This window comes from Diabrotica virgifera, chromosome 2, assembly GCF_917563875.1.
Source record: "Diabrotica virgifera virgifera chromosome 2, PGI_DIABVI_V3a".
NCBI lineage: Eukaryota > Metazoa > Arthropoda > Insecta > Coleoptera > Chrysomelidae > Diabrotica > Diabrotica virgifera.
Genome location: NC_065444.1, coordinates 46,307,196 through 46,333,341, shown reverse-complemented (window position 1 = coordinate 46,333,341; position 26,146 = coordinate 46,307,196). Strand labels below are relative to the sequence as shown.

Here is a 26,146-nt window from a genome sequence, read left to right as displayed (position 1 = left end):
GTAGTTATTGACTTTATCTAATACTAAAACTCTTTGCTTTTCAGACAAGCCGAAGAATTGGTTGGAACAATTCCCCAAAAGGCAACAAAGATGATCACGGTGTTTGTGGTTCGTGACGAAAAAAATTTACTGAAGGAAACCAAAATTAGCATACATAATGAAGAATTATCATAATCTAAAACCCGCTGGACTCCTAACCGGTGATTTGAAAATTGGAATGCATTCATACAGAATCGGGCATTTTTTATAAAATTTTTACCTGATAATTGCCAGACAGGTCGTCACGCTAGCGTTCAAATCCCGCCTCTTTGTGACCGAAGCCTGCCCACAAAGTTGCTCGCGCCGCTCTGCCATTGGCTGCCGCCGCAGCCACGTGACTTGCCATCATCCTCCTCATTCCCAAAGAAACAAAAACAACCATCGCTAACAGTAACTACGGACATACACGTAACAATCGCTGGTTATTTCTCGCGGAAAGTCTCGCTAACATTTTCCGCGAAGAAAATCCTAACACGCTTTTCCGCGAAGAACTGTGCTGTACGTAGTGGTGGAAAACTTGCCGGCAGTGCGTTGTGATGTTGAGTGGTGCAAGGACTCGAGGTGGTCGATGAAAATTAAGGATTTCGGCCGGATGCCGACGGGACACCTGGACGAGGAGGACTTCGTGGCTGTGAAGACGCGCTCCAACACACCAGAAGGTGCTGCGGCCGGCGGGAGCGGCAATTTTTGGTTGTCCGCAGTGCCGGCCGCAGCACAACCTCTCGAAGGTTAACAACATTTTCTTATTTTAACACTTTTATTGAATACAACTACATACTTTATTTATGACAGCCAATTATGTAATAAACTATTTCCTTTCTAACATCAATGATAATGCTGCAATGTCTATTGTTACAGCTAGTTTTAGGTTTGCACTATGAAGAAAGTATTATAGAGTTTTCGAATTGTTGCTACCTGTAATGTCTCAATAAACTTCTAAATTCTTGGCTATTTGGCTCTTCAACATCAGCTATTTAAGATATTAACTACAGTAGTTATAGTATTTTACTAGGAAGAGTCTTATCAACATAACCTTCGTGGAGCACAAATTCGAAAAAACTCAAAAACTGTAGAAAAATTTACAATTTTTGTAAAACCTCTTGTCCCGAAAAGATTGGTCATAAATTATACCACAGATTCTGGGGTAAAAAATAGGTTGATTGAACCTCACTTTACCTATATACAATAGTGCACACAAAAAAAAGTTACAGCCTTTTGAAGTTACAAAATGAAAATCAATTTTTTTTCATATATCGAAAACTCTTAGAGATTTTTCATTGAAAATGGACATGTGGCATTCTTATGGCAGCAGCATCTTAAATAAATTAAATAAAAACTAAAATGAAATTTGTGTACCTACCCCATAAAAAATGTATGGGGGTTTTGTTCCCTTAAATCCCCCAAACTTTTGTGTACGTTCCAATTTAATTATTAGTGTGGCACCATTAGTTAAACACACTGTTTTTAAAACATTTTTGCCTCTTAAGACTTTTTCGATAAGCCAGTGTTTATCGAGATATTTTGAATATTTATCGAATCCACCACATATTTTGTATAATATGGTTAAGTACGAATATAGAGACCTGTCAATAATCTGAATATAATATATTGAATAAGAAGCCACATCTCGATAAAAGGTGACTTATCAAAAAAAGACTAAGAGGCAAAAAAGTTTTAAAAACACTGTGTTTAACTAATGGTACCACAATAATAGTTTAATTGGAACGTACACAAACATTTGGGTGGGCTTAAAGGAACAAAACTCCCATAAAATTTTTATGTAAATGTTTAAAAAAGAAGCCGCATCTCGATAAAAACTCGCTTATTAAAAAATACTAAGAGGCAAAAAAGGTTTAAAAACACTGTGTTTAACTAATGATACCACAATAATGAATTAATTGGAACGTACACAAAAGTTTGGGGGGTTTAAGGGATCAAAACCCCTGTAAAATTTTTATGGGGTGGACAGATCTCACTATAATGTTGTTTTAAGATGATCCTGCCATAAGAATGATACATAAACATTTTCAATAAAAAATCTTTAATAGTTTTCGATATATTGAAAAAAATCGATTTTCATTAAGTAACTTTAAAAGGCTGTAACTTTTTTTATGAGCACATTTGTACTAAGGTAAATTAGGTAAGAATAATACAAGGATGGGAAGCATACGGAGCTCTTAGGAACATTTTTAAGAGTGACATTCCAAGTAACATGAAGAAAAAAGTTTTCGACCAATGTGTGCTACCGGTGATGACCTATGTTGGTGCAGAAACATTATCACTCACAGAGAAAAACGCACAAAAACTAAGAGTAGCGGAGAGAAGAATGGAGCGATCAATGATAGGGGCCACTCTGCGAGACAGGATTAGAAACGAAGATCTACGAGGTAAGACCAAAGTCATAGACGTCATTGAAAGAAGCTGTAACTTAAAATGGAAATGGGCTGGACACGTTGCCAGAATGAAGGACGGAAGATAGACTCGCAAACTAGTTGAATGGAGACCAAGAGCCGATAATTGTAGCAGAAGAAGACCACCAACACGATGGCAAGACGACTTACGAAAGACAACAAAAAACTGGATGCAGAAAGCACAAGATAGAACACTTTGGAGACAAACAGGGGAGGCCTATGTCCAGCAGTGGATTGAGAGAGGCTGATAATGAAGTTAGGTTCAATCGAACTATTTTTGACTCCAGCATGTGTGGTATAATTTATGACTAATCTTTTCGGGGCACCCTGTATAATGCGTCCCCTTTTTTGAAATATATTTTGCATTGTCAATATAAGTGGTAAATTAATGTCAACGTAATTATTTGTACATCAGTATTCCTATTTCAACATACTTACTAGCGTTGGGTTGTGTCTTTTCCTAAAGTTAAGTTGTTTTGTAGGAACATTTTTGAGGGTCCATGTTTTCATCGTATATCCTATGTTCAATTCTGGATGAGCTTTCTATGTTGCGCTTTTAAAGGAATTGTCTCCTTGTTTGATTATAAGTATAGCGTCTTCTTTCCATGCAACCCCAAATGTATTATTGATTTGAAACGATTTAGGATGATAAAAAAATGTTTGATGGTCCTAACTTTTATTTCACTTTCTTCACATCAAGAAGAATGACACTAGATCATGCTCATTAGATAGCTCTTGTCACCACCATTCAATGGCCACATGAACTTACTTTGTTTTCGTTTTCTCCACATTTCTGCTGAATAGACTAAGTCCTTGTTAAACCTTCGTTATCATTCAAACAGCAGCATTTTTTAGCATACATATGCTTCTTGGCATTATTGGCGATGTGTCTCCATATATTCTTACTTCTGATTTGCACCATTCTATCGATGTATGTATTCCTTCCCTCTTTTAACTTGTGTACGGCTGTTTTAACCAAGTCTATTTTAACTATCAACTAATATTTTCACTTCTTTTCCTATACCTATATAACGTTTTGCCGGTTGTTCTTTTTGCTATATTCTTTTCTGTTATCTGTTGTTACTATTAATCGTTCTATTCTACTTGCGTCAGATCTTGTTTTGCAGTCTACCTGCGTTATCTCATTCTAGTTCAATGACCGTTATCGATCGCTGGATACCTATCATGTTGGCTCCCATATTTGTTATCATCACTTTATTAATAGCAGCTCTGAATATTGATTTAGCCGATTTTATGTACAATTGTCTTAGATATTTTAGCCATGATGTCCTTCTTCTAGCAGAAGAATGTTTACCTTGGATCTTTCCCTGAATGATTAGATGGAAAAGTTCATATTTTTCAGGGTATCTGATAATGTGACAGAAGTATTCCAGCTTGCGACTATTTATTATATTAACCAGTTGTGTTTTTTGGTTCAGCCGTTAACTCTTTAACCAGAGTCTCACGTATAGTCCACGCTTCCACTCCTACAGTAGCACTGGAAACATATGTGGTCTGGAAAACTGGAAAAAAAAACGTGGCTGCAAATCGTTGCTCACATTTATAAAAGTAGCTCGGGCTTGTTTTATTCGGATTTTAATTTCTTCGGTTGGATCCAGCTCTCATTGACATTACTGCAGAGATACACGAGTTTGTCTACTGTGTCCAGCATGGCATCTCCAACTTTTATACCACTCACAATAATACTAGTGTAGGAAACAGAGGTTGAACCTCGCAAAATGGACACAAGTCCGGTTTTATTTTTTTTTTTCTGATATATCAAGGGGTGTTTATCATGAGACTAACTTTTTCTTAAAAAATTTAGCCCCGGAACACCCCTTTTCATCCCTTGAAAGAGGGTAATTTGTGGTTTTTGCGAAACGTAGCCATTCCTGTGAGTTTTGCAAAAAATTTACTTAATAGTAAAATGAAGAGGACTATATTTCCTACTATCTATCTATTTCCCAAAAGCATATAGTCCTTCTTTCACGGTTTTTGCTCTAAATTTTAAAGAACCGCTTGTATTGACATGAAATTTGGCATACGTATAGCTTACATGTCAAAGAAAAAAAGTGATATTGTGCCGATGTGTGCTTTTGCCCTGGGGGTGACTTTCATCCCCTCTTGAGGGTTAGAAAATATATGTCCAAATTAAGTCCGGAAATGGGTAAACCGTATAGAGCTTTTTCGCCAAGTCAACAGTTTTCGAGTTATTTGCAAGTGAATATGTTCATTTTTCAACAAAATAACCACATTTTAGACGATTTTTCGCAAATAACTCAAAAAGTAAGTATTTTGTCGAAAAAAACGTTCTTAGCAAAAATATAGCCTATAAAAAACTAAAAAAAGATGCTGTACGCGCTAGGTCTCTGGATCTTGTAAAACCAGAGTTATAGCCAATGAAAAATAGATTCATATTCACCAAATTTCAAATAGAATATTTCGACGTGAAATATCCAAAAAAATAAGCACTTTTTGGGGAAAACCTATTATAACTCTTTTAAAGTGTTTAAAAAACGCTTTATTTCTGTTTTTACAAAAAGTTTCTAGCATAAAACTTAAGCAAGTTACGCTCAAAATAAAGTTGGCCCCTTTTGTTTTTGCAAAGAAAATCGGGAAGACCACCCCCTAATTAGCAACTTAAATTAAATTAATCGTTACCGCTCCACAAATTATTTTACTTATATTGTGTTTATATGATCTGTAAGTTTCATCGATTTAAAGTGCTTATTTTTGAAAAAATTTGGTTTTAAAGTAAAATTTTTAAAAATTTAAATTTTGAAAAATATGCGTTTTTTCAAAATAACTTAAAAATTGTTAGAGATACTAAAAATCTCGAAAAACAAAAAAAAAGTCAGATTTGCTTTTCTGAATATCATGTATTTTTTTGTTTTTCTGTTAGACAAAAATTGATTAAGATTTGGTGTTTCCAAATTTGCGTACATTCGTGATCAGTGACTCGTTCAACCCCTTTTAACTACAGCCCTTTCAATAATAAAGACTTTGAACCGATGAAACTTACAAATCATAAAAACAATATATACACGAGTCAAGAAACTTGTAAAGGCGTAACGATTAAGTTCATTTAAGATACTAATTAGGGGGTGATTTTCTCGATTTTTTTACCATAACCAAAAGGGACTAACTTTATTTTGAGCGTAACTTGTTTAATTTTGATGCTAGAAATTTTTTTTATAAAACAAAACTGAAGCTTTTTTTAAACACTTTAAATAAGTTGTAATGAGTTTTCCCCGAAATGTGCTTCATTTTTGGTTATTCCACGTTAATGTATTCCATTTGGAATTTGACGAATATGAACCTATTTTTCATTAGCTATAACTCTGCTTCTACTAGGTCTAGAGACGTGATATATACACCATTTTTTAAATTTTTTACAGGCTATATTTTTGCTAAGAATGTTTTTTCGACAAAATACTTACTATTTGAGTTATTTGCGAGAAACCGTCTAAAAGCGTGGTTATTTTGTTGAAAAAATGAACATATTCACTGCCAAATAACTCGAAAAGTATTGACATAGTGAAAAAACTCTATAGAACAAAAGTTACTTAAAATTATCCAGTTTATCCATTTCCTGACTTTCTTTGGACGAATATTTTTTCACCCCCAAGAGGGGGTGAAAGCCACCCCCAGGGCAAAAGCACATATCGGCACAATATCACTTTTTTTCTTTGACTTGTTAGCTATGTGTATGCCAAATTTCATGTCAATCCAAGCGGTTCTTTAAAATTTAGAGGTTTTGCAATATTTTACCGTTAAAGAACGGACTAATATGTCTATCACCCACCGTTTAGCGGGGGTGGCGCCCTAAAGTTGACAAATTTTTAAAAAAGATGTTTTTAAAAAAATATATTTTTCCCTAACTGTAATGAAAATTAAGAATAAACCCTGCGGTAATTATTCACAAATAAGTGGCTGATTTGTTGGTATAGGTTTCATTTAAGGGCAGTTGCAAATTTTATAGTTACAGGGTGTTACATTAAAAAAAAAAACCCTTTTTATACCATCTGAACCGCCTATGCTAGAGTAAAAAAACTTTTAGCGATTTTCCATGTACTAGTGTTATTTACAAATTTGTATAATGCACCCCCATATTTTCCCCGGAACCACCCCAAAAAAAAAAGAGAATTAGTAAAGAAAATAATCAAAAATTGATTTTGGGCCACCAATGTGGCTTTAGGGTGCAAAGAAAATAAAATATGCACAGGTCATAATATGTAGCAGACAGTGTGTTATTTTATTCTCCATAAGTACCTACGTTATCCATAAAATTAATAGGTGACGAAAAAAAAAAACAAAAACTGAAGCCCGCCAAAACATTTCTGAGGTTTACGTGCCACTGTGCCGTAACAGTTGCTTATACGAAAAAATGCATACAACCTTATTTGTAGAGAAAATAGTGTTCTTTAATTCTGTATAAGTTTTGTTTAAAAAAAAAAGGTATAGGTAATGAGAAAATCGTCAAAACTTGCTCTCCAAGGGATAGGGACAGTTTCTGCAGTATATTTTCAAGGATAGGGGTAGTTTCCGCAGGGGTGCTGCAATAATTATATATATTTATGAAAAACCCTATTGATGGAGCATAAGTCCATATGGGTCAAAAAGCAAAAACAATTTTTTTTTCAACCCACCTTTATTTATTTATTTTTTTGGCTACAGAGGTTGCATTAAGAAATCGCTTTTGGTGTAGATGCATGGATAATAAGAATGTGCATAAAATGATATATGAAGTATTTTAATAAAGGGCATGGTGTGTGAAGGATTCCAAGAAAATCACTATCTTTATTAATTATCCTTTTTGTTGGGATGGTTCCGGAAAAAAATGGGGATGCTTTATAGAGATTTGTAAATAACACCAGTACATGGATAATCGCTGAAAGTTTTTTTACTCTAGCATAGGCGGTTCAGATGGTATAAAAAGGGTTTTTTTTAAATGGTACACCCTGTAATTAAAAAATGGGCAATAGGGATGTTCACTAATTTTTAAATATAGTTAAATTCAATAGATTACAAGGTATATAAAAACGTAACAATCATAAAACTGTTTAAAAATGTATATTTTTTAAGATAAATGAGCTCATAATGTTGATTTTCTTGGAGGCTAGAAAAACGGTACCCTGCAGCGAGGCTACGGTCTGTGACGTCAGCAGTCGTAACGTCTTTGATCGACGACTAGTTTTGTATACTTATTTACTCAGTGTATTTGAATGTGCGCAGTTTTTTACGTATTTAATTATTAAAAATAAAGCCAAATAAGTGGTGTTTTGTTCCTGGGTGTGTAAATACATCAAAAAACAGTTCTGACAAGATTTTTATTACCGTTCCAGCCAATTTAAAACAGAAAAAGAAATGGTTTGTTGCAGCTAGAACTGAAAATAACTAACTTAAAGAACTAACTTAATAAAATAAACATTATAGAAGTTTTCCAGAGACTTTCGGCCCTTGGTAATGTAATTGTTCTTTCTGCATTTACATTTTTCAAAAATACTTATTAGTTTTCTCAGGATTCGAAAAAAATTAATGAATTTAAATAGCATTGGACCAAGATTTTGCACCTACCCCCTTAAAGAGTAAATGAAAAAGTTTCGGGACCTCAAATTTGTATTCCTTAAACTGGGATATTCCTAAAAACGGGATTCTAATAATACATACAGTAAAAGTAAACCTTGAAATAACTACATGTGGATGTAGGTATGACTTTATATTATATTAAAATCATTAATAATTTAGTGAAAAGATTGGTTGAAATGAAAATGTATAATACCCAAGTTCAAAAATATTTTTTTACTTTGGAACAGTTATCAATTAGAAATACGAAACAACCGAAATAAGATCTAGATTTGAAAAGGACATAACAACATTTAACAACATGCATGAGAAATATTTTCACCCATTGCGACATAATATCTCTCCCACTAAAAATGCGGCTGCTAAAATGTTATTATTTCCGGTCTTGCTATATGGCGCAGAGGCCTGGACAATAATGGAAACATTAATGAAAAAGCTAGAGGCATTCGAGATGTGGGTGTACCCACGTATCCTCAAAATATCCGGAGCGACCCACACCAACGTACAGGTATTGCGTCGAATGGGAAAACAAAAAGAAATCTCTTTTACAATTAAAAAACGAAATCTTAAATATTTCGATCATATCATGAGGCATGATAAATATCGTATACTCCAACTGATAACGCAAGGTAAAATAGAGAGCAAACGCGGACCCGGAAGAAAAGACACTCATGACTTAAAAACTTACGCCAATGATTTGAACAAAAATCGATCGAGTTATTCAGAAACGCCTCAAATGAAATTAAAATTGCCATGATGATAGCCAACGTCCACAACGAACAAGGAACATGAAGAAGAATAAAAATAGTTTTAAGACACCTAACCAAGGTAAAGTAATAACCAGCCAATGTATGTATACAATATGCATGCGTACAATGCATGCATACAACTCTCTCTATTTTTTTTGTGGAGTATTAAGCATTTATTTTTTTAGCTTAAAGAAGACATGGCAAATTATATGGAATATACACTCAGTAAAGCTGTGGTAGATTTATTTTTTTACAAGATGCCAATAAATCATACACCTTTGTTACATCTACACTACAGTCGGTAGTTTATACGAATCGGCTTTCTGAAAACCTTCTTCCATTTTATTTGTTTATTTTTGTAAAACCCAAAATATGTCCTTACAAAAAGTCTATCCACTTCAAACTAAACAAACTCACTATAAAACTCCACTTTAACCCTGATAAAACAAGAAGAGAACAAAATAAAATGACCTGGAACGTCAAACAGGTAAACAGTAACACTATGAGAATGGCGCGCGCTTGGGGTATGCAACTAGTGACGTCAGGCCAATAGTGAAGCGTTCTTGAAATTTAAAATAATGCTAGATTTCTAATAAAAATTTTTTATAGAAAGACTTTTTCAATTTTGTTGAAATTTTGGACAATTATTCCTAGGGTGTTTCTTAATCGTTTTACATGTTTGAAATGACTTTTTAATTTTTTGTGAACATCCCTATTGCCATTAAATGAGAGCTATAACCAAAAATCAGGCACTTATTTGCGATTAATTACCCTAGAGTTTCTCCTTAATTTCCGTTACAGTTAGGAAAAAATTTTTTTTTAAGCATCTCTTTTAAAAGTTTGTCAACTTTAGAGCGCCATCCCCGCTAAACGGTGGGTGATAGACATATGCTGTCGGGAAATAAATTTAAAAAAAGTAAATTTTTTGCAAAACGTACAAAAAGGGCTCCGTTTCGTAAAAACCACAAATTACCCCATTTAAAGGGATGAAAAGGGGGGTTCTGGGGCGAAATTTTTTAAGAAAAACTTAGTCCCATGATAAGCCCCCCTTGATATATCAGAGAAAAAATATAACCGGACTTGTGTCCATTTTGCGAGGTTCAACCTCTGGTTCCTACACCTACACTTGTTATGTCCGATCATGTCAAAATTCTTTTTAAAATCGATTGCCTAGATATAGACATTTTGATTTATACATATGTATTTAACAAGCCTTCTATCGTACAGAAGCCACTCCTGAATCTACTTTATAATGGGACGTATTGTTTATACACTTCTTTAGTTTTTATGCCAATATCATAATGATTTTTCCTACTGCCGGATTTAGGGTACTTGTGGCCCTAGGCCAAATTACCCCGAGCGGCCCAGATAACTTCACAATTATGTAATTAAAGCATAAAGCACATAATATTAATACATAACGTTTATTTTAATTTTACTTTTTAAAATTGGTACAACATTGGTACTACAAAAAGTACATTGGTAAATCACATTAAACATTTTGACAGGCGACATTTTGCGCCTCTCCCCTTAATTGTTAAAATTAAATAGCATTTGTTTCATCCGGAGGAAAAGTAGGTACAGGTGACAGCAAAAGACTAAAAATAGCCGAGTTGAAAAGACTTTATAAGCAAAAGAACCAGCAAAATAATATGAACTGTATAACCGTAATAGGCTACGGTACTGAAAAATAAAAATATTAAGACTACCACAAATAAACTTTTAGATCGTTAAATTGTCACATTATTCTCTTATACTGAAAAACGTCAATGTCATGTTCTTAATTTGGAAAAAGTTGGATTAATGTGATTAACATTGACACTCAATCCACTCCATACTCATAATAAATCTCATATCTATACTCTAACTAAACACTCACTTTTCTAGCTTTTTTGCTGCAAAATCTCTTTATTTTGAAGCAGTAATATGTTTTATTTCTGCGGTTTATAGCATTCTTTTTGTTCTCTCTGTTTCAAACAAGCTTCTGCCGCGTCTGCCATTATTGGTCTGATGACTGTTTTGTAAATTCTGTCTTTTCATTTTTTCTTTCCCGATATTTTTATTTCTCCATGTAATTTCAAACAATCTGCAGCTATGTTTGCTCTATTTAATTGGTTTTTCACGAAATTTCTTTTTTTACCCTGCATTTTGTATTTTTTGGGAAAATCAACATAAATAAATTGTTTAGTGGTTATATTAAATTGATGCAGCATACATTGTAAAACATCTTCACTTTGAGAGATTAGTATTGCGTCGCCGTCGCCTGCATATCTAGTAGATTATTTTTAGTCCAGAAAGCCACTGCGCATCCGCTAGGAAAAATATTCTAATTCGGATTTTTTGCACAATCTTACTCAAAAAGGACTCCTTTTAACAAATTTGCATGTTGCCAGGACCAAAAGGTGGACAAAAATTTTTTAAACGTTTTTTTTTGTTTTTTTCCTAAAATTATTTTTTTTGCATGGAAAAAAGTTTTTTTTAAGTTTTTTGGATCATTCTAAACAGAAAAGGTCTTTAGTGACTTTTCTCTAAAAATGATAGTTTTTGACATATAAGCGATTAAAAATTGTAAAATTGCGCAATTGGCCATTTTTAACCCTCAAAAACTATGTGAAAAACTGAAAATTTTAATATTGCCAAGGTAGGTAGATATTCTCTAAACATCGATTGATGAAATTCCGAAGAGTTTTTTGCAATACAATATTCAAAACTCCTTTGTTTTTTAATTGCTAATCAAGCGTGCGCGACACTATTTTCCACCGACAGTATGGTGCAAATGAAAGGAATAAATTCGTTATTTCGTAAACCGGCGACTTTAAGGAAAAATCCCGAAACAGGTCGATTTTTATTTTTAAGTTATGATATTGTGGCATATATGGTATACTAGTGACGTCATCCGTCTGGGCGTGATGACGTAATCGATGATTTTTTTAAATGAGAATAGGGGTCGTGTGGTAGCTCATATGAAAGGTTCTTCAATTCTCTATTCAGTAATGTAAACATTTACATAATTATTTATACAGGGTGTCCTTCTACTTCTTTTTTTGTCAAATCATTTAATTTAATAAAAATTTTTTATTTTTGGGGTTAATTTAATAAAATACAAATACACTTTTAAGTATATTTATTTCGTTGAAATCATATATAAGAAGTATAACTTCTTACGTGCGTACAAAGTACACACACATTATTATTTTTTAACTAAAATTCTGTCATTGTATTTCACACCCGATCCCTTTTAATGCTGTCGTATGCTAGTCGGAAATCTATAAAGAGATTACGGATAGTTCTGTTGAATTCCTATCATTTTTCAAGCAACTGTCATTGATTAAAAATCTCATTCGTCGTCGATCTATTTTTTATGAACAAGGGTTGGTATTCCCCTATAAGATTTTCTACCTTCTTGGTATTCCCCTATACCAAGGAGGTCTAAGAGGATACCAAGAAGGCATACGAAGAAGGTATAATAAGGTATACCAAGAAAGTATTTCTTTGATAAAATTTCGTACACCGTATTAAGTTGAGACAAAACCAAGTGCTCTATAATTAGAGCACTTGGCTTTGTATTCAATTTTATGGGTAGGGCACTTTCGTTTCACATTTTTGTTTATACATATATTGTTTGTACACTACCTAATTGTTTATGTAAATTTTCTCCTCCGTACTTAGGAATTCGGCCGATGTACTGTAGAATTCTGGAGCTTTTGCGTTCTTCCATATGTTAATTATTTGAGAGTTCTTGTCTATTTTTATGTCCTCTTCCAGTAGTCCACCCCAAAGTATATATAATCTCCATATTCTTCCTGTTGACGTCTGTTTTGTAAATTTCTGAAATATTCATGCCATCATGCTCAAGAGCATCTTCGTTGACTATAAAGAGGAGCCAAACCCACCATAACACCATGATGATTACTATACCCCCTTATTTGATTATAAACAGATAGCCCATCGGCTATTCTGGCTGTGAAGTACCCTCTCACCAAATCAAAACTGGTGAGAAACTGCAAAGATCTCCTCGATAACCTGGCAAAAGACAATAAAGTGCCTTTAGAATGGGTGCCGGGTCATGAAGGGTGCATGGGAACGAACGAGCAGATATGTTAGCGAAACAAGGCTCGAGAAAAACTTTTGAAGGCCCAGAACCTTTCTGCGGCATCACTAAAGATGCTATGAAAAACGAGGTTAAGAAATAACTGATAAAGAATCATCAAAATAAATGGAAAACCACTCAAGGGCAAATTCAGACTAAAAAAATAATCAAGAATATTGATAAAAAACTCTCAAACAGTTTCATGAATCTCAACAAACGAGAGGTCACTGAAATGGTGGCTGGACATTGCCGTTTAAGAAATCGCCTATACAAACTAGGTAAGGTGAATGAACCATGGTGCAGACAGTGCGAAATGGGAGAAGAGACTGTCATACACATACTATGCCATTGCAGTGTGCTAGGTGATGTAAGACAGGACTTCACTGGCCAAATGAGGTTTGAGCCAGAAGAGATCCTAAAACTACCAATAAGAAAACTGATGGCCTTCGTTGAGGCCACAGGACTTATTAAAGTTTAAGGAGAAGAACAGGGTTTGGTAAAAAGGTCTTATGATTAAATGCCATAGACTAACGAGTCTCGCCTCAGTTAAGAAGAAGAAGAAGAAGAAGAAGAAGACCCCCTTCTTTGGAGACTGAAGAGCAAATCGTAACTTTCTGGAAAATAAATGTTTATTGTTGTATTTTTAATATATATTATTATGCAGAAAATATTTTGCATCAAACATTTTACTACATTTTTTACAGGTTGCAATGAAACCGGATTTATCAATAGTCAGCCGTCGATGGCTGAATTTATGACTGCCTTACCTCACCTCTCTGGGGAGCTGCCTCACGGCCCACCCATGAGCCCTCAACAGACTCCCCCTGCCGGTGGTTATCCTATGGACGTTCCACATGGCATGGGATCACCGGGGGTCAACGTTCCCGAGTATCCCTGGATGAAAGAGAAGAAAACTACTAGAAAAAATAATCAACAAGGTGAGTAGTTCTGACTATTTCTTTGGTCTTAGTATAATAAACTAAATGTTCGAAAAGTATTTGTTTAAAATGACCGCTAATATGTACAGGTGTTATGATAAACTTTTGTGACTAAAACTTTAGTATTGTTTTTTATATACCTAGGTTTATAGTTGTATACCTAACTCGAATATATTGACAAATTTAAATATACATAATATAGTATGAGCTTCAATTGAATCGATTAATAATAGGTACAATACAATACAATAATAATACAATACAATACAATTGAATCGAAATAATACAAAATCACATTCACTCTCGCCACTATCTACATATTGTTTTTTTTTTGTTGCTGTCTTTATTTAACTTTATCACGTTTATCACTTTATTTTAAGTTCTGACACCATTTTGTTGTAACAGTCGAACATACATACAATTTAGTTTTACTAGTAAAAAAAAACTTGTTTTGTTCGTCATCACACTGTACCTACTAATAAATATAATAATAAACTATAGTTATTAAAAATCTATCCTCGTTTTTAACATATTTTTGTTACATAAATTCATAGCAGTGCAATTTGTTACCGAAGATTTTTTGTGCGACCTTGTAATAATTACCCAATTTAAAATTATAGGGTCATTTGTACAAAAAAATAATTTATGCACAAGAATATTTCAATGCCATTGAATTATAAGCAGACATAACAAAAATATATAATTATCCAAACAATATTCGAATAGGGAAAAATAAATAAAAAATATGTTGGATACTACATTAGCGAAAAAGTCGTCAATCCTAAAGCAGTCAATTCAATATAAAAAAATTTGTATTTGTAAATATTTGATAAATCAACCTAACCAACAAAAAATACTATGTAGTGGAATATATTATTCCTCCTACCTACAAAATAGTTTAGAGGAGAATGTAGGTACCTACCTAACAGAGATAATAAAAATGCGAAAAACATATGATCGAAAATTCCCATTAAGAAATATGAAAACACCTAGTTATGCAATCCAAAAAAAAAACAACCTAGTATTCAATCAAATACTATCGATAGTAGTCCTATAAAAACTTATATTAAAGTTGATTTCATATATTTATAAAGAAATATATAAGCGAAAAGATAAAATTAAATTAGAATAAAGACTAATCTTGTGTTCCTTTATGAGAGTGGTTATGAGAATAATCTATGGATCAGACGATAAAAGTAACAGAAAAAATGAAATCGACAATATTTCGACATTGAAAGTTAGTATATAAATTGAAGTTAGTATATATTTTGTAATTAATTTTACTTCCTTATCTAATAAGTTGGCTGATATCTTCCATAGCTCTAATGCCTTTTTTCATGCAGATATCAGTATGCTCCCTTAAAGTGAATTCCTCTAACAATGACTTAGTGTCACAACTTTACTAAAATTTAGGATTTTCAATATGTAATTTAAAGCTTATCGAAGGCTGTGTGGCTGGTTGCAATATTTACTCTTAATATGTAAATGTTAACCACATTTTCCAGTTTTTCATTTTACATTATTGTATTGATTATATTAACGTGGAAAAACTTAGGTACTTTTAGATTTTCATTGATGATGGTCTGATAAAACCGAAAACGTCCTACAATTTTTAATCCTTTCGGATAATTTAAATTTTATAATAAAGTATCCGATGTTTTTGTATACAAGTGTACAAAAACATTTTTGATGAAAATGTTCAGCAATTATTCATTTAACATATTCGGCCTACGAATTTGAAATCTCTCCTTATCGCACGTTGAAATCTCGGTAGTTAAATCAATAAATTTAGGGATAGGTCATTTCGTGTTTTATGTTTTATAGACAGGAAATAAAATATGAGTTTGAAATGCATATTAGTGTATTTAATTTAATTTTTAATACTGGATTAGTAGATTTTTTTGTTCAGTTTTTTTAAAACTTTAATCTGGGATACTTTTTATTTTTTTAAGCTAATCAAGAGTTTGTGCAATCAAACAGAAAAGCAATGTATCGCCATAAATAAATGTTTATATTAACGTGACGTTGAAATATTGAATAAATAAAGATCTGTTATGTATTTTTTTATTACAAATAAACTAGCGGTTTTTATATTTGGGACACACAGTAGTTTTTGAAAGATACCTATTATTAGTCTAAGCGCTAAATAGAGGTCTCCATGTCCTTTTCAATTCTGATGGACGAACTCAACGGTTTCTTATGGATTTTTGGCTGCTGATTACAAATTTTGAGGGTGGATTTCGATCCGAGTGGTCAAAAAATTGTTATAAACAATTTAATTGTTTATAAATTGTTTATAAGACTGTGGCTTATAAACTAAGAGAGATAACGAAAAATGTTTCAAATAAAATTTTTTCTCTACGCATGCAAATGAGCCTTTGAAGGTCTCATTTTAAAGCTTTATTAATATGCTTTCAAAAAAAGTTTGTTAAGTTACTTGATCTTCATTTGTTTTAAAGTTATACCCGTTTGAGATTATAATTTTCTTAAAAAAATTGTACATTAATTTGTTTATGAGGGTTTCAAGCAAATTTGAGCTATAAACATTTATACTATAATTAACAATAATGATAGAATAACTCAAAAGGAACATTTTTGGCTTGCTTTCAAAATCTTGCTTCAAATAATCTCGGAAAAAAATTTGAAGTGAAATTTTGTTAGTCGACGATATCCAAAATGTTTCAGCCTTTTTAGGAAGAGGAATATCGTTGTTAATTTTACTGTACTCTACGGTACCTACTCTGAGTCGATTTCAATATTATCTGATGTTCAAAAGTTTTTATTGGTAGATCAAAATAGGAATCAAAAATGAAATCAATTCGCTTTGTATCACACATCTTTTTCGGCAAAATCACCAAAATTTTTACAATTTTTCCATGTCACCTTTCTCACAGTTAAGTCTATTAATTAAGCATTAAAATGAGACCATGAAAAGTTCATTTGAATGCGTAGAAGCCGAGTTACGATCGATAAAACGTCGAAAAATACTTACTTGACTGTAAGCCAATCTTGCGCATCATAGCGCGCCATTAAAATATCGACATCTTGACCAAAAATAAACTTACGAACAGTTTCTTAAGCTCAAATTGTTCCTTTGGAGTTCTTCTATCATTATTGCTAATTAAAGTATAAATGTTTGTAGCTCAAATTTGCTTGAAACCTTCATAAACAAATTAATGTACATTTTTTTAAGAAAATTATAATTTTAAACGAATGATTGACCCTTCCCAAATTCTGCGCCACTGGCGGAATTGCCATTTTACCGCAATTTTTCGATTCTCCAATACTCTCCATGTAAATAACATATTCTTCACTCGTAACGATAAAGTCAATAGTTTTCGAGCTATTTGAAGTTACACATTGTAACGGCACAGTTATTTTGATTAATGTATTGTGCCTCTTAATATTTAATTTCAAAAATTAAGAATGGATAGTATATTCTTCATTCTTTGAACTTCAAATATCTCGAACACTAATGACTTATCGTTACGAGTGAAGGTTATGTTATTTACATAGAGTGTATTGGAGAATTGAAAAATTATAATTTATAACTTTAAAACAAATGAAGATCAAGTAATTTAACAAACTTTGTTTGAAAGCCTATTAATTAATGGCTCATTTGCTTGCGTTGAAGCGAAGTTGCGATAGATAAAGCTTCGAAGAATACTTATTTTGCAACTTGCAATTTGCATTGTGCACTAATTTTACAATATCTTGAGATCTAATCGTTGGATTTAGGTTTAGTAAACGTTTTTTCTTAGTTTTTTATTAAGGAACAAATTTTATTTGAAACATTTTTTTTTATCTCTTTTAGTTTATGAGCCAGAGCCTTATAAACAATTTATAAACAAATAAATTGTTTATAACAATTTTTTGATCACTTGGATCGAAATCCATCCTCGAAATTCGTAATAAGCAGCCAAAAATCCATAAGAAATTGTCGATTTTGTCCATCAGAATTGAAAAGGACACGGTGACCCCTCTGGCGCCTAGACTATATCTACTACATACTACGAGATTTGTAAATCTAGTATCAAAACGTGTTATAAATAGTAAAAGTGTAAATAGTAACAAATCTACAATTTTTTTATGTACGAAATTTACAATCAAGATGCAGTATAGAAATAAACAAACCAAGATATGTTAAATGCTACTAGGAGCACTCCCGAATCATAATTTACAATGTATAAACTTTAGAAATTATGATTTGGGATTTACAATGTATATATGTTACAGTTCAAGTTGATTATTCAGTTGGAGTTGACTTTTACTAGTTCGAGTCAACTCTAACGGCTGGTTTCAGTAAAAGTTGATTATAAATATAAAATGAAGATTTATATTCAACATTTACTAGTAAAAGTAGACTCCAACTAGGAAAAGTATACTCTTCCCAATGTCATTTAGTAAAAGTTGATTCTGATTCACACAAACAGCCGATTCTAGAAATTAAATGTTACTGAATATGTTCAAATTAGTATAAGGCTTTATCGTCGCCCCGTTAGGTAAATTACTCCGATTCGAATTTTTTGCACAAACTTACTCAAAAAGAGGTCCTTATAATAAATCTACTGGGTGCCAGGCAGTACCTTGATCGATAAATTGTTTCAACAAATTTTTTTAGACAAATTCACAAAAATCATTTTTTAACTTCGAATAATTTTTTTTTAATTATTTGGGTTATTCTGAGCAAAAAAAGGTATTTTGTTATTTTTCTCTAAAATTGATTGTTGTCGAGTTATACGCGATTTACAATTTGAAAAATGCGAAAATAGCCATTTCCAAGGCTTAATAACTCGGTTAAAATTTATTATTATGAAAGTCAGAAAGTGACCAAATCAAAGTTTATAGCCCCCTCTACAAGATCCAGCAGAAATTTTTGTCACTATTTTATTACTAAGCTGTTATCTTTAATTATTAACAATGAGCGCTAAGTGCGTATTAGGCGGCCGTCAATGGTGAGTGCTAAAGAGATGCACCATTACGGCCGTCCAATGGTGGATCTCACTCGCACTCACATTGACGGCCGCCTCAATACACGCTTAGCGCTCATTGTTGATAATTAAAAATAATATCTTATTAATGAAATAATGACAAAAATTTCTTCAGGATCTTATAGAGGTAGCTTTAATCTTTGTTTTTTTTTTAGTTTCTGACTTTCATAATATATAATATCGTATGGCATTTTTGCCTTTCGGACAGTTCCGGCGCTAATTACATCTTTAACCCTGTTTCAAGTAACTAGTGTCGATGTACACTAGCCCAGTGGGACCGACGGCTTAACGTGCTCTCCGAGGCACGGTGAGACGGCTCGTGTCATTATTGTAAATGAAAATGGTTTGTCTTTGGCAGGGCTCGAACCCACGTGCACTGGCGTATGAGGCCAGCGATTATGCCGTTACTCCACGGCCGCTCGCTCGACTTTCACAATAATTATCTTTAACCGAGTTAAACATTGAAAATGGTTATTTTGTCGTTTTTCTTTTAAGTCGCTAATAACTCGACAACAGTCAATTTTAAAGAAAAAAAAGCCCAAAGGATCTAAAAAAAATTTGTACGAAGTGAAAAAATTATTTTTGCGAATTTGTTTAAAATCATTGTTTATCGCCAAACGTCACTAAAATCATTCATTATTGTACTCATTTGCCCTCATTTTCGGCATAAAGTAACACTTTGTTGTATTGAAAGAAGAATGTTACTTTACCTGCCGCGATTAGTAACCCGTTCTCAGTAGTTACTGAGAGTTTCTGAACTCTCAGTATCCCTATCCAACAGTATCTGCAGACTATGGTCCGAATCAGTCATTAATACTGTGTCGTCTGCATAGCGGATGTTATTTACTCTCTGACCGTTTATTCTGATTCCTTCTGAAGAGTGTGATAAAGAGTTCGCAAATATTACCTTAGAGTAGACGTTAAAAGTATGGGTGATAGCACACAACCCTCTCTAACACCTCGTTGTATTTCAATTGACCTTGACGTATTACCATTGGTCTTTATGATTGCTCTCTGATTCCAATAAATAGCCTCTATAATTTTAAAATCTCTTTTGTCGACTCCGATGTCGTTCAATCTTTCTATCAAGGTCTTGTGCTTCAAAAAAGGCCCTATCGAACGCTTTCTCAAAATCTATGAAACAGATAAAAAGGTCTGCTTGCTAATCTTTGTATCTTTGTGCCAGAGTTTGAAGACAGAATATTGCTTCTCGTGTCCCCATACCTTTCCTGAAGCCAAATTGTTCTTTACCGGTGACCTCATCACATTTTTTATAATATTATATTCTGTTCTGTATGATACGCAAGAAAAGCTTCAGAATGTTATTTAATAGACTTATAAGGCGGAAGTCCTGGCGTAATTTAGCGTTCTTCTTTTTAGACAGTGGTATGAAGACTGATTCAAGTCATATTTTAGGGATAGTCCCTGTATTGTAAACATTATTAAATAGTCCAAGAAGAAGGTCTAAGTTTTCCTCGTTGATTAACTTCCAATAGCTCAGCTGGTATTTCATCTTTTCCTACAGATTTGTTGTTTTTAGTTGACGTCTAGCATATTCCAGTTCGGACTTCAGTATTGGAAGACCTTCGTCGTTTTCGGTATTTAATGTAGGAGGTTCTCTGATGTCATAGAAGAGTTCCTTTACGTAGCCTTCCCACATGTTTATTTGTTCTTCAGGGCTTGAAATCAGTTTGCCTTCTGCGTTGATTAGATTATTTGGTCCTTGTGAGTATGTCGTGCCCGTGAATTCCTTAGAGTTTCTTATACAGATGGAAGTCATCATGTTTTTTATATAAGTTTTCGATTTCTTCGCATTGTTCTGTTATCCATTTTTCTTTCGCAATTTTTATTTTTTGTTTAATGGTTCTATTTAATACTTTGTACATTTCTTTGTGCTATTTGCATTTTCTTCTTTCATCCATTAAATCCAATATTTCCTCTGTCATCCATCTTTGCTTCCGTGGTCGCTGTTTTGTGAGCATTTCAGTTGCCGTTGCAAGGGCGTGTCTGATTTCCTCCCAAAGGCGAAGGTTAAGGATGTTTAATTATATGAAAGTGTGCTAAAAAACAGTGCGAAAAAGTAAAACCCATTTAAAATACATTGTTACTTCAGACACACTTTAAACCCTTCATGTACTGCTATCTATATTTACAATTTTCACACAATAAAACCTTTACACATAATATGAGATAGAGTAGATAAAAATTATTTTTGTGAATTTGATTAACAAAAATTGGTTAAACAATTTTTCGACCGCGGTACCGCGTGACACCCTGTGTATTTGTTATAAGGATTGTTATACGGATGTATTTCTTTGAGTAAGTTTGTGCAAAAAATCGAATCAGAATAATTTACCTAACGGGGGCGACGTTACAGACTGTACTAATAAGTAGTTGAAACGGTCAAAACAAAGAAACGCACACTCATCAAAAATGCACTTGAGATTCTCGTATAATCAACATTTACTGAATCGATCCAGGAAGAGTCAACTCCAACTAGTAAAAGTTGATTTAAATTTTTAAAATCAACTTTTACTGCTCGTTTCAGTTGGAGTTGACTCCAACTAGTTGGAGTCAACTCTAACTGAGAATCAACTTGAACTGTAACATATAGGTACATTACAAATTATGATTCGGGAGTGTGCCTAGTAGCATTTAACGTGTCTTGGTTTGTTTATTTCTACTGCATCTTTATTGTAAATTTAGTATAGTTTCCTAAAATATTTAAACGGGGGGGGGGGCTTTGTTTCTATCAAAACGTTCTATGTATTTTGTCGGACAGAACTTCCAATTGATTTGTTACCCTTTCATTAAATTCTCATGCAAAAATCAGGCTGGTGTTTTTCACCTACTGGGCATTTTAATGAGTAGAAACACTCATATAACTTAGTAATAGCAGTCTGATTTTTGCATGAGAGTTTAATAAAAGGGTAACAAATCAATTGAATGTTCTGTCCGACAAAATACATGGGACGTTTTCGTAATCTGACGTTCCAAATTTTTAAACTGTTCCACAATTAAAACTTCCCCTGTTCCAGTGTTCCCATACATTAAAGTTTGTCCGACTAGACACCGTTAAGCTATTAACGAATTTTCAGCTTGCTATTAATCAACTTTTTTTGGTACGCGTGATCCAGGTCTATTACTTGGTGTATGCATTTTGTTCCTAGGCATTCATTTTCACTGATTACAAGATTTATTTATCATAATTTGGATTTTAGACATATTGATTTTCAATCTTCCGTCTAAATGGAAAAGGTAGAGCTGATTTAAAAGTTCCTTACCTCACTTATATTTTTAGCGAATCTATAGCCCAATATCATCTGCTTGTCAAAATCTGTTATGAACTGCAATTCATATGTTATTTTTTTATTTCCACGTGATGAACGTGATTGAACGTGATTTAAATCTTCTAATATCGTATGGAAGAAAAAGTAGAGTAAGAATTAAAATATTTAATTAATTTTATTATATGTATTATTCAGTTCTAAGGGAACATACTTTACTTTTACCCTAAAAGCCCTTTTAAAATATATTAAAAAATTCAATTAGCAAAGTAACAATCGATACCATCAATAGTGAATTATGACCGGGCAAATAATAGAAAAAAAAATAATTATTATAAAACTAAAGGAAACCATCGTACATTTCGTGCGGGTATGTCAACGCCTCCAGAACATTGCATGTTGCAAGGCAATAATATTTTGATGTCGTTCTGAAATATGATACAAACGTAACTGTCGGAAACATCACGAACACTTATTATTGACATCATTTCAATGTTCTCAACACAGCGGCCATAATTATAGCCTCCAGCTCTCCATCCTTCTTCATTTTTTTTTTGTCTTATTCACTGCGTACGGTAAATACAAAACAAGAATTGTTCATCGGATGAGTAAAGATGGTGCGGCCTCGACTGAAAAAATAATAAACTACTTCACAGAAACAATGTTGTGGAAGATGGAGTTTTTTAATAATACGTCTTCATGTTTTACACAAGACTGCCTGTGCTCAAGCTTACATATTTTAACCATAAATATTTGTTAGATTCATTTTATGGTTTTCGTCAAAGCAATTTAATAATAAGGAGAATACAAAAGTTATGAGAGATTATTTTTTTTTTTATTTTGGGGACCTACGTAGTCTCATATTTGGGGACCTACGTAGTACGCTTGTCTCATATTCGAAAATGTTTTCAAATTTCCCATAATAGTCGAAGAGATAGAAGCGGATTTTGTGCGTGATAAGTAATATGGAAAAACTATACGGGAATATGTTGAATTAGTTGTGTACATGACTTTCACCAACGGCCGGAAACCAGAGTTGGGGCCGAGGGTAGATATAAGGGGTCAAATTCGCGGATTTTATTATTTTTTTTATGACGCTTATGATCGAGATAGTGCACCAAAATTTGGGAATAAGTAGGTCATGCCGTCACTAAGTAAAATCTCTAGGGGCGGAACGCTGCGTGGCCGACAAAGGGGTGGGGGTAGGGGTGAATATAAAAAATATAAAGGGTTTTTTGCGACGTTCGTGATTGAGATAGAAGACCAAAATTTGGGAATAAGTAGATCATGACATTACTAAGTAAAATCCCCAGAGCTGGAAACCAGAGTTGGGGATGAGGGTAGTTATAAGGGGCCAAAGTCGCCGTTTTTATTATTTTTTTTTTGTGACGCTCAGGATTGAGAGAGTGCACCAAAATTTGGGAATAAGTAGGTCATGACGTAACTAAGTAAAATCTCCAGGGGTGGCACTCTGCGTGGCCGACAAAGGGGTGGGGCAGGGGTGAATACAAAAAATGTAAGGGGTTTTTTTGCGACGTTCGTGATTGACAGACTACACCAAAATTTAGGAATAAGTAGACCATGACATAACTAAGTAAAATCCTCAGAGCCGGAAACGAGAGTTGGGCATGAGGGTAGTTATAATGGGTCAAAATCGCCGTTTTTATTATTTTTTTTTGTGACGCTTATGATCGAGATAATGCACCAAAATTTGGGAATAAGTAGGTCATGAGGTAACTAAGTACAATCTCCAGGGGTGGAACGCTGCGTGGCCGATAAAGGGGTGGGGGTAGGTGTGAATATAAAAAATATAAGGGTTTTTTTGCGACGTGCTAGATTGAGATAGTGCACCAAAATTTGGGAATAAGTAGACCATGACTTAGCTAAGTAATATCCCCAGAGCCGGAAACCAGAGTTGGGGATGAGGGTTGTTTTAAGGGGTCAAATTCGCAGTGTGTATTATTTTTTTGTGACCCGGCACAACATTTGTCCCCCACGCAGCGTTCCGCCCCTGGAGATTTTACTTAGTACTGTCATAATCTACTTATTCCCAAATTTTGGTGCACTATCTCGATCACGAACGGCAAAAAAACCCCCATATATTTTTATACTCACCCGGCACCCTGTTGTGACCCGGCACAACATTTGTCCCCCACGCAGCGTTCCGCCCCTGAAGATTTTACTTAGTTACGTCATAACCTACTTACTTCCAAATATTGGTGCACTATCTCCATCATGAGCGCCACAAAAAAAATAATAAAAACCGCGACTTTTACCCCTTATAACTACCCTCGTCCGCCACTCTGGTTTCCGCCTCTGGGGATATTACTTAGGTATGTCATGGTCTGCTTATGTCCAAATTTTGGTGCACTATCTCAATCACAAACGTCGCAAAAAACCCCTTACATTTTTTTATATTCACCCCTGCCCCACCCCTTTGTCGACAACGCAGCGTTCCACTCCTGGAGATTTTACTTAGTTACGTCATGACCTACTTATTCCCAAATTTTGGCGCGCTATCTCGATCATGAGCGTCACAAAAAAAATAATAAGAAACGGAACTTTGACCCCTTATAACCTTCCTTCACCACTCTGGTTTCCGGCTCTGGGGATTTTAATTATTTATATCATGGTCTACTTATACCCAAACTTTAGTGCACTATCTCAATCACGAACGTCGCAAAAAACCCGTTATATTTTTTATATTCACCCCTACCCCCACCCCTTTTTTGGCCACGCAGCGTTGAGCCCCTAGAGATTTTACTTAGGTACGTCATGACCTACTTATTCCCAAATTTTAGTGCACTATCTCGATCATGAGCGTCATAAAAAAAATAATAAAATCCGCGAGTTTGACCCCTTATAACTACCCTCGGCCCCAACTCTGGTTTCCGGCCGTTGGTGAAAGTCATGTACACAACTAATTCAACATATCCCCGTATAGTTTTTCCATATTACTTATCACGCACAAAATCCGCTCCCAGCTCTTAGACTATAATGGAAATCAGTAGTGAAAATGATGCCGATTTGATTCCACATGATATTTTTTCTTTCAACAGTAGGTATGTGGCGAATCTGCAAACAGACGTCGGAGGTAAATATTTCCGACGGTGCTGGATTCCTAAACTAAAACCTTTTCAGAGTCACGTGGGCCAGATTGGCCCTAAGTCGAACCTCCCTGTCCTCCGTAACTTTGTTCCGGTCGGAACCAGCTAAACCTCATCGCTCTCATACTAAGGCATCGGGATGGAATCCTCTGTTAGAGCATAATTTCTCCCGGATGTCCTTTTTTGCCCGATTCCCACTCGGTCGCCATCACACATCAGCTACCGTCTCCCACACTTATCCGACCACCACGTCCACCTCTGTCTAACTAGATTTTTCTTTGACTATCCCTCCTACACATACGTATATACATACCTTGTGACCGTCTATATTTCAGTCTCCTCGCGGCTCCACCTCCAAGCAGAAGCCAAAGTAGTTTTGCCCAAATGTAAGACCAAGACGAGACCACAGTATAAAGAGGGACAGTAGAACCACTCTCCGAAAAATTGGAAGTAAAATCTGTAGTCGCGCATGGTGACCGCGCAATGTTGGCAGTCGCTTTTGCCCCACTCTCGCATTGCTATTTGCATAGAAACCTACGGATTTTAACAGGGAAAACCGGCATCCACCACTGGTGAACTACCAACTGCGTACTGCCGGTATTACTTCCTGAGATCAAAGCGCCGACAGAGGAATGATTTTACTGTGGAACCTCTATACACTGTGACGAGACTTAGACAGTCTTGGTCTTGGTCTTGAGCCAATATACCTGGTCTTGGTCTTGGTCTTGGTATTGCGCTCTCGGTCTTGGTCTTGCAAGTCTCGCAATTACCTATTAGAGCCTATTGCTATTTATTAAGCGTTACTTTAGATCTTAGAACAACATACAGTGCACAGATTCTAAAGGTGCCGGTGGGGGATGGCCTCTATTCGCAGTATTATAGTCGGTGTATGAGAAAGAAATTATTCGAAACAATGAAATAACAAATTTGATATTATTTGTTATTTCA

The 26,146-nt window shown here is 34.2% G+C and overlaps 1 protein-coding gene across 1 annotated transcript; it reads left to right on the top strand.

Annotated features, from left to right (window-relative positions):
- Window positions 1-631: 631 nt before the first annotated feature.
- Window positions 632-25,625, top strand: LOC126880710 (homeobox protein Hox-A2-like). The gene is made up of 3 exons (XM_050644752.1): window positions 632-767; window positions 13,580-13,813; window positions 25,534-25,625. The coding sequence occupies exons 1-3, from the start codon at window positions 632-634 to the stop codon at window positions 25,623-25,625; spliced, it is 462 nt and encodes a 153-aa protein (XP_050500709.1).
- Window positions 25,626-26,146: the final 521 nt, after the last annotated feature.

What these genes read in the sequence shown, in the direction of transcription:
- LOC126880710 (XM_050644752.1), top strand. Translation starts at nt 632, where the DNA reads ATGCCGACGGGACACCTGGACGAGGAGGACTTCGTGGCTGTGAAGACG. An exon ending in CGCAGCACAACCTCTCGAAG is followed by an intron (nt 768 to 13,579) that starts GTTAACAACATT and finishes CATTTTTTACAG; the next exon opens with GTTGCAATGAAACCGGATTT. An exon ending in TAGAAAAAATAATCAACAAG is followed by an intron (nt 13,814 to 25,533) that starts GTGAGTAGTTCT and finishes TCTATATTTCAG; the next exon opens with TCTCCTCGCGGCTCCACCTC.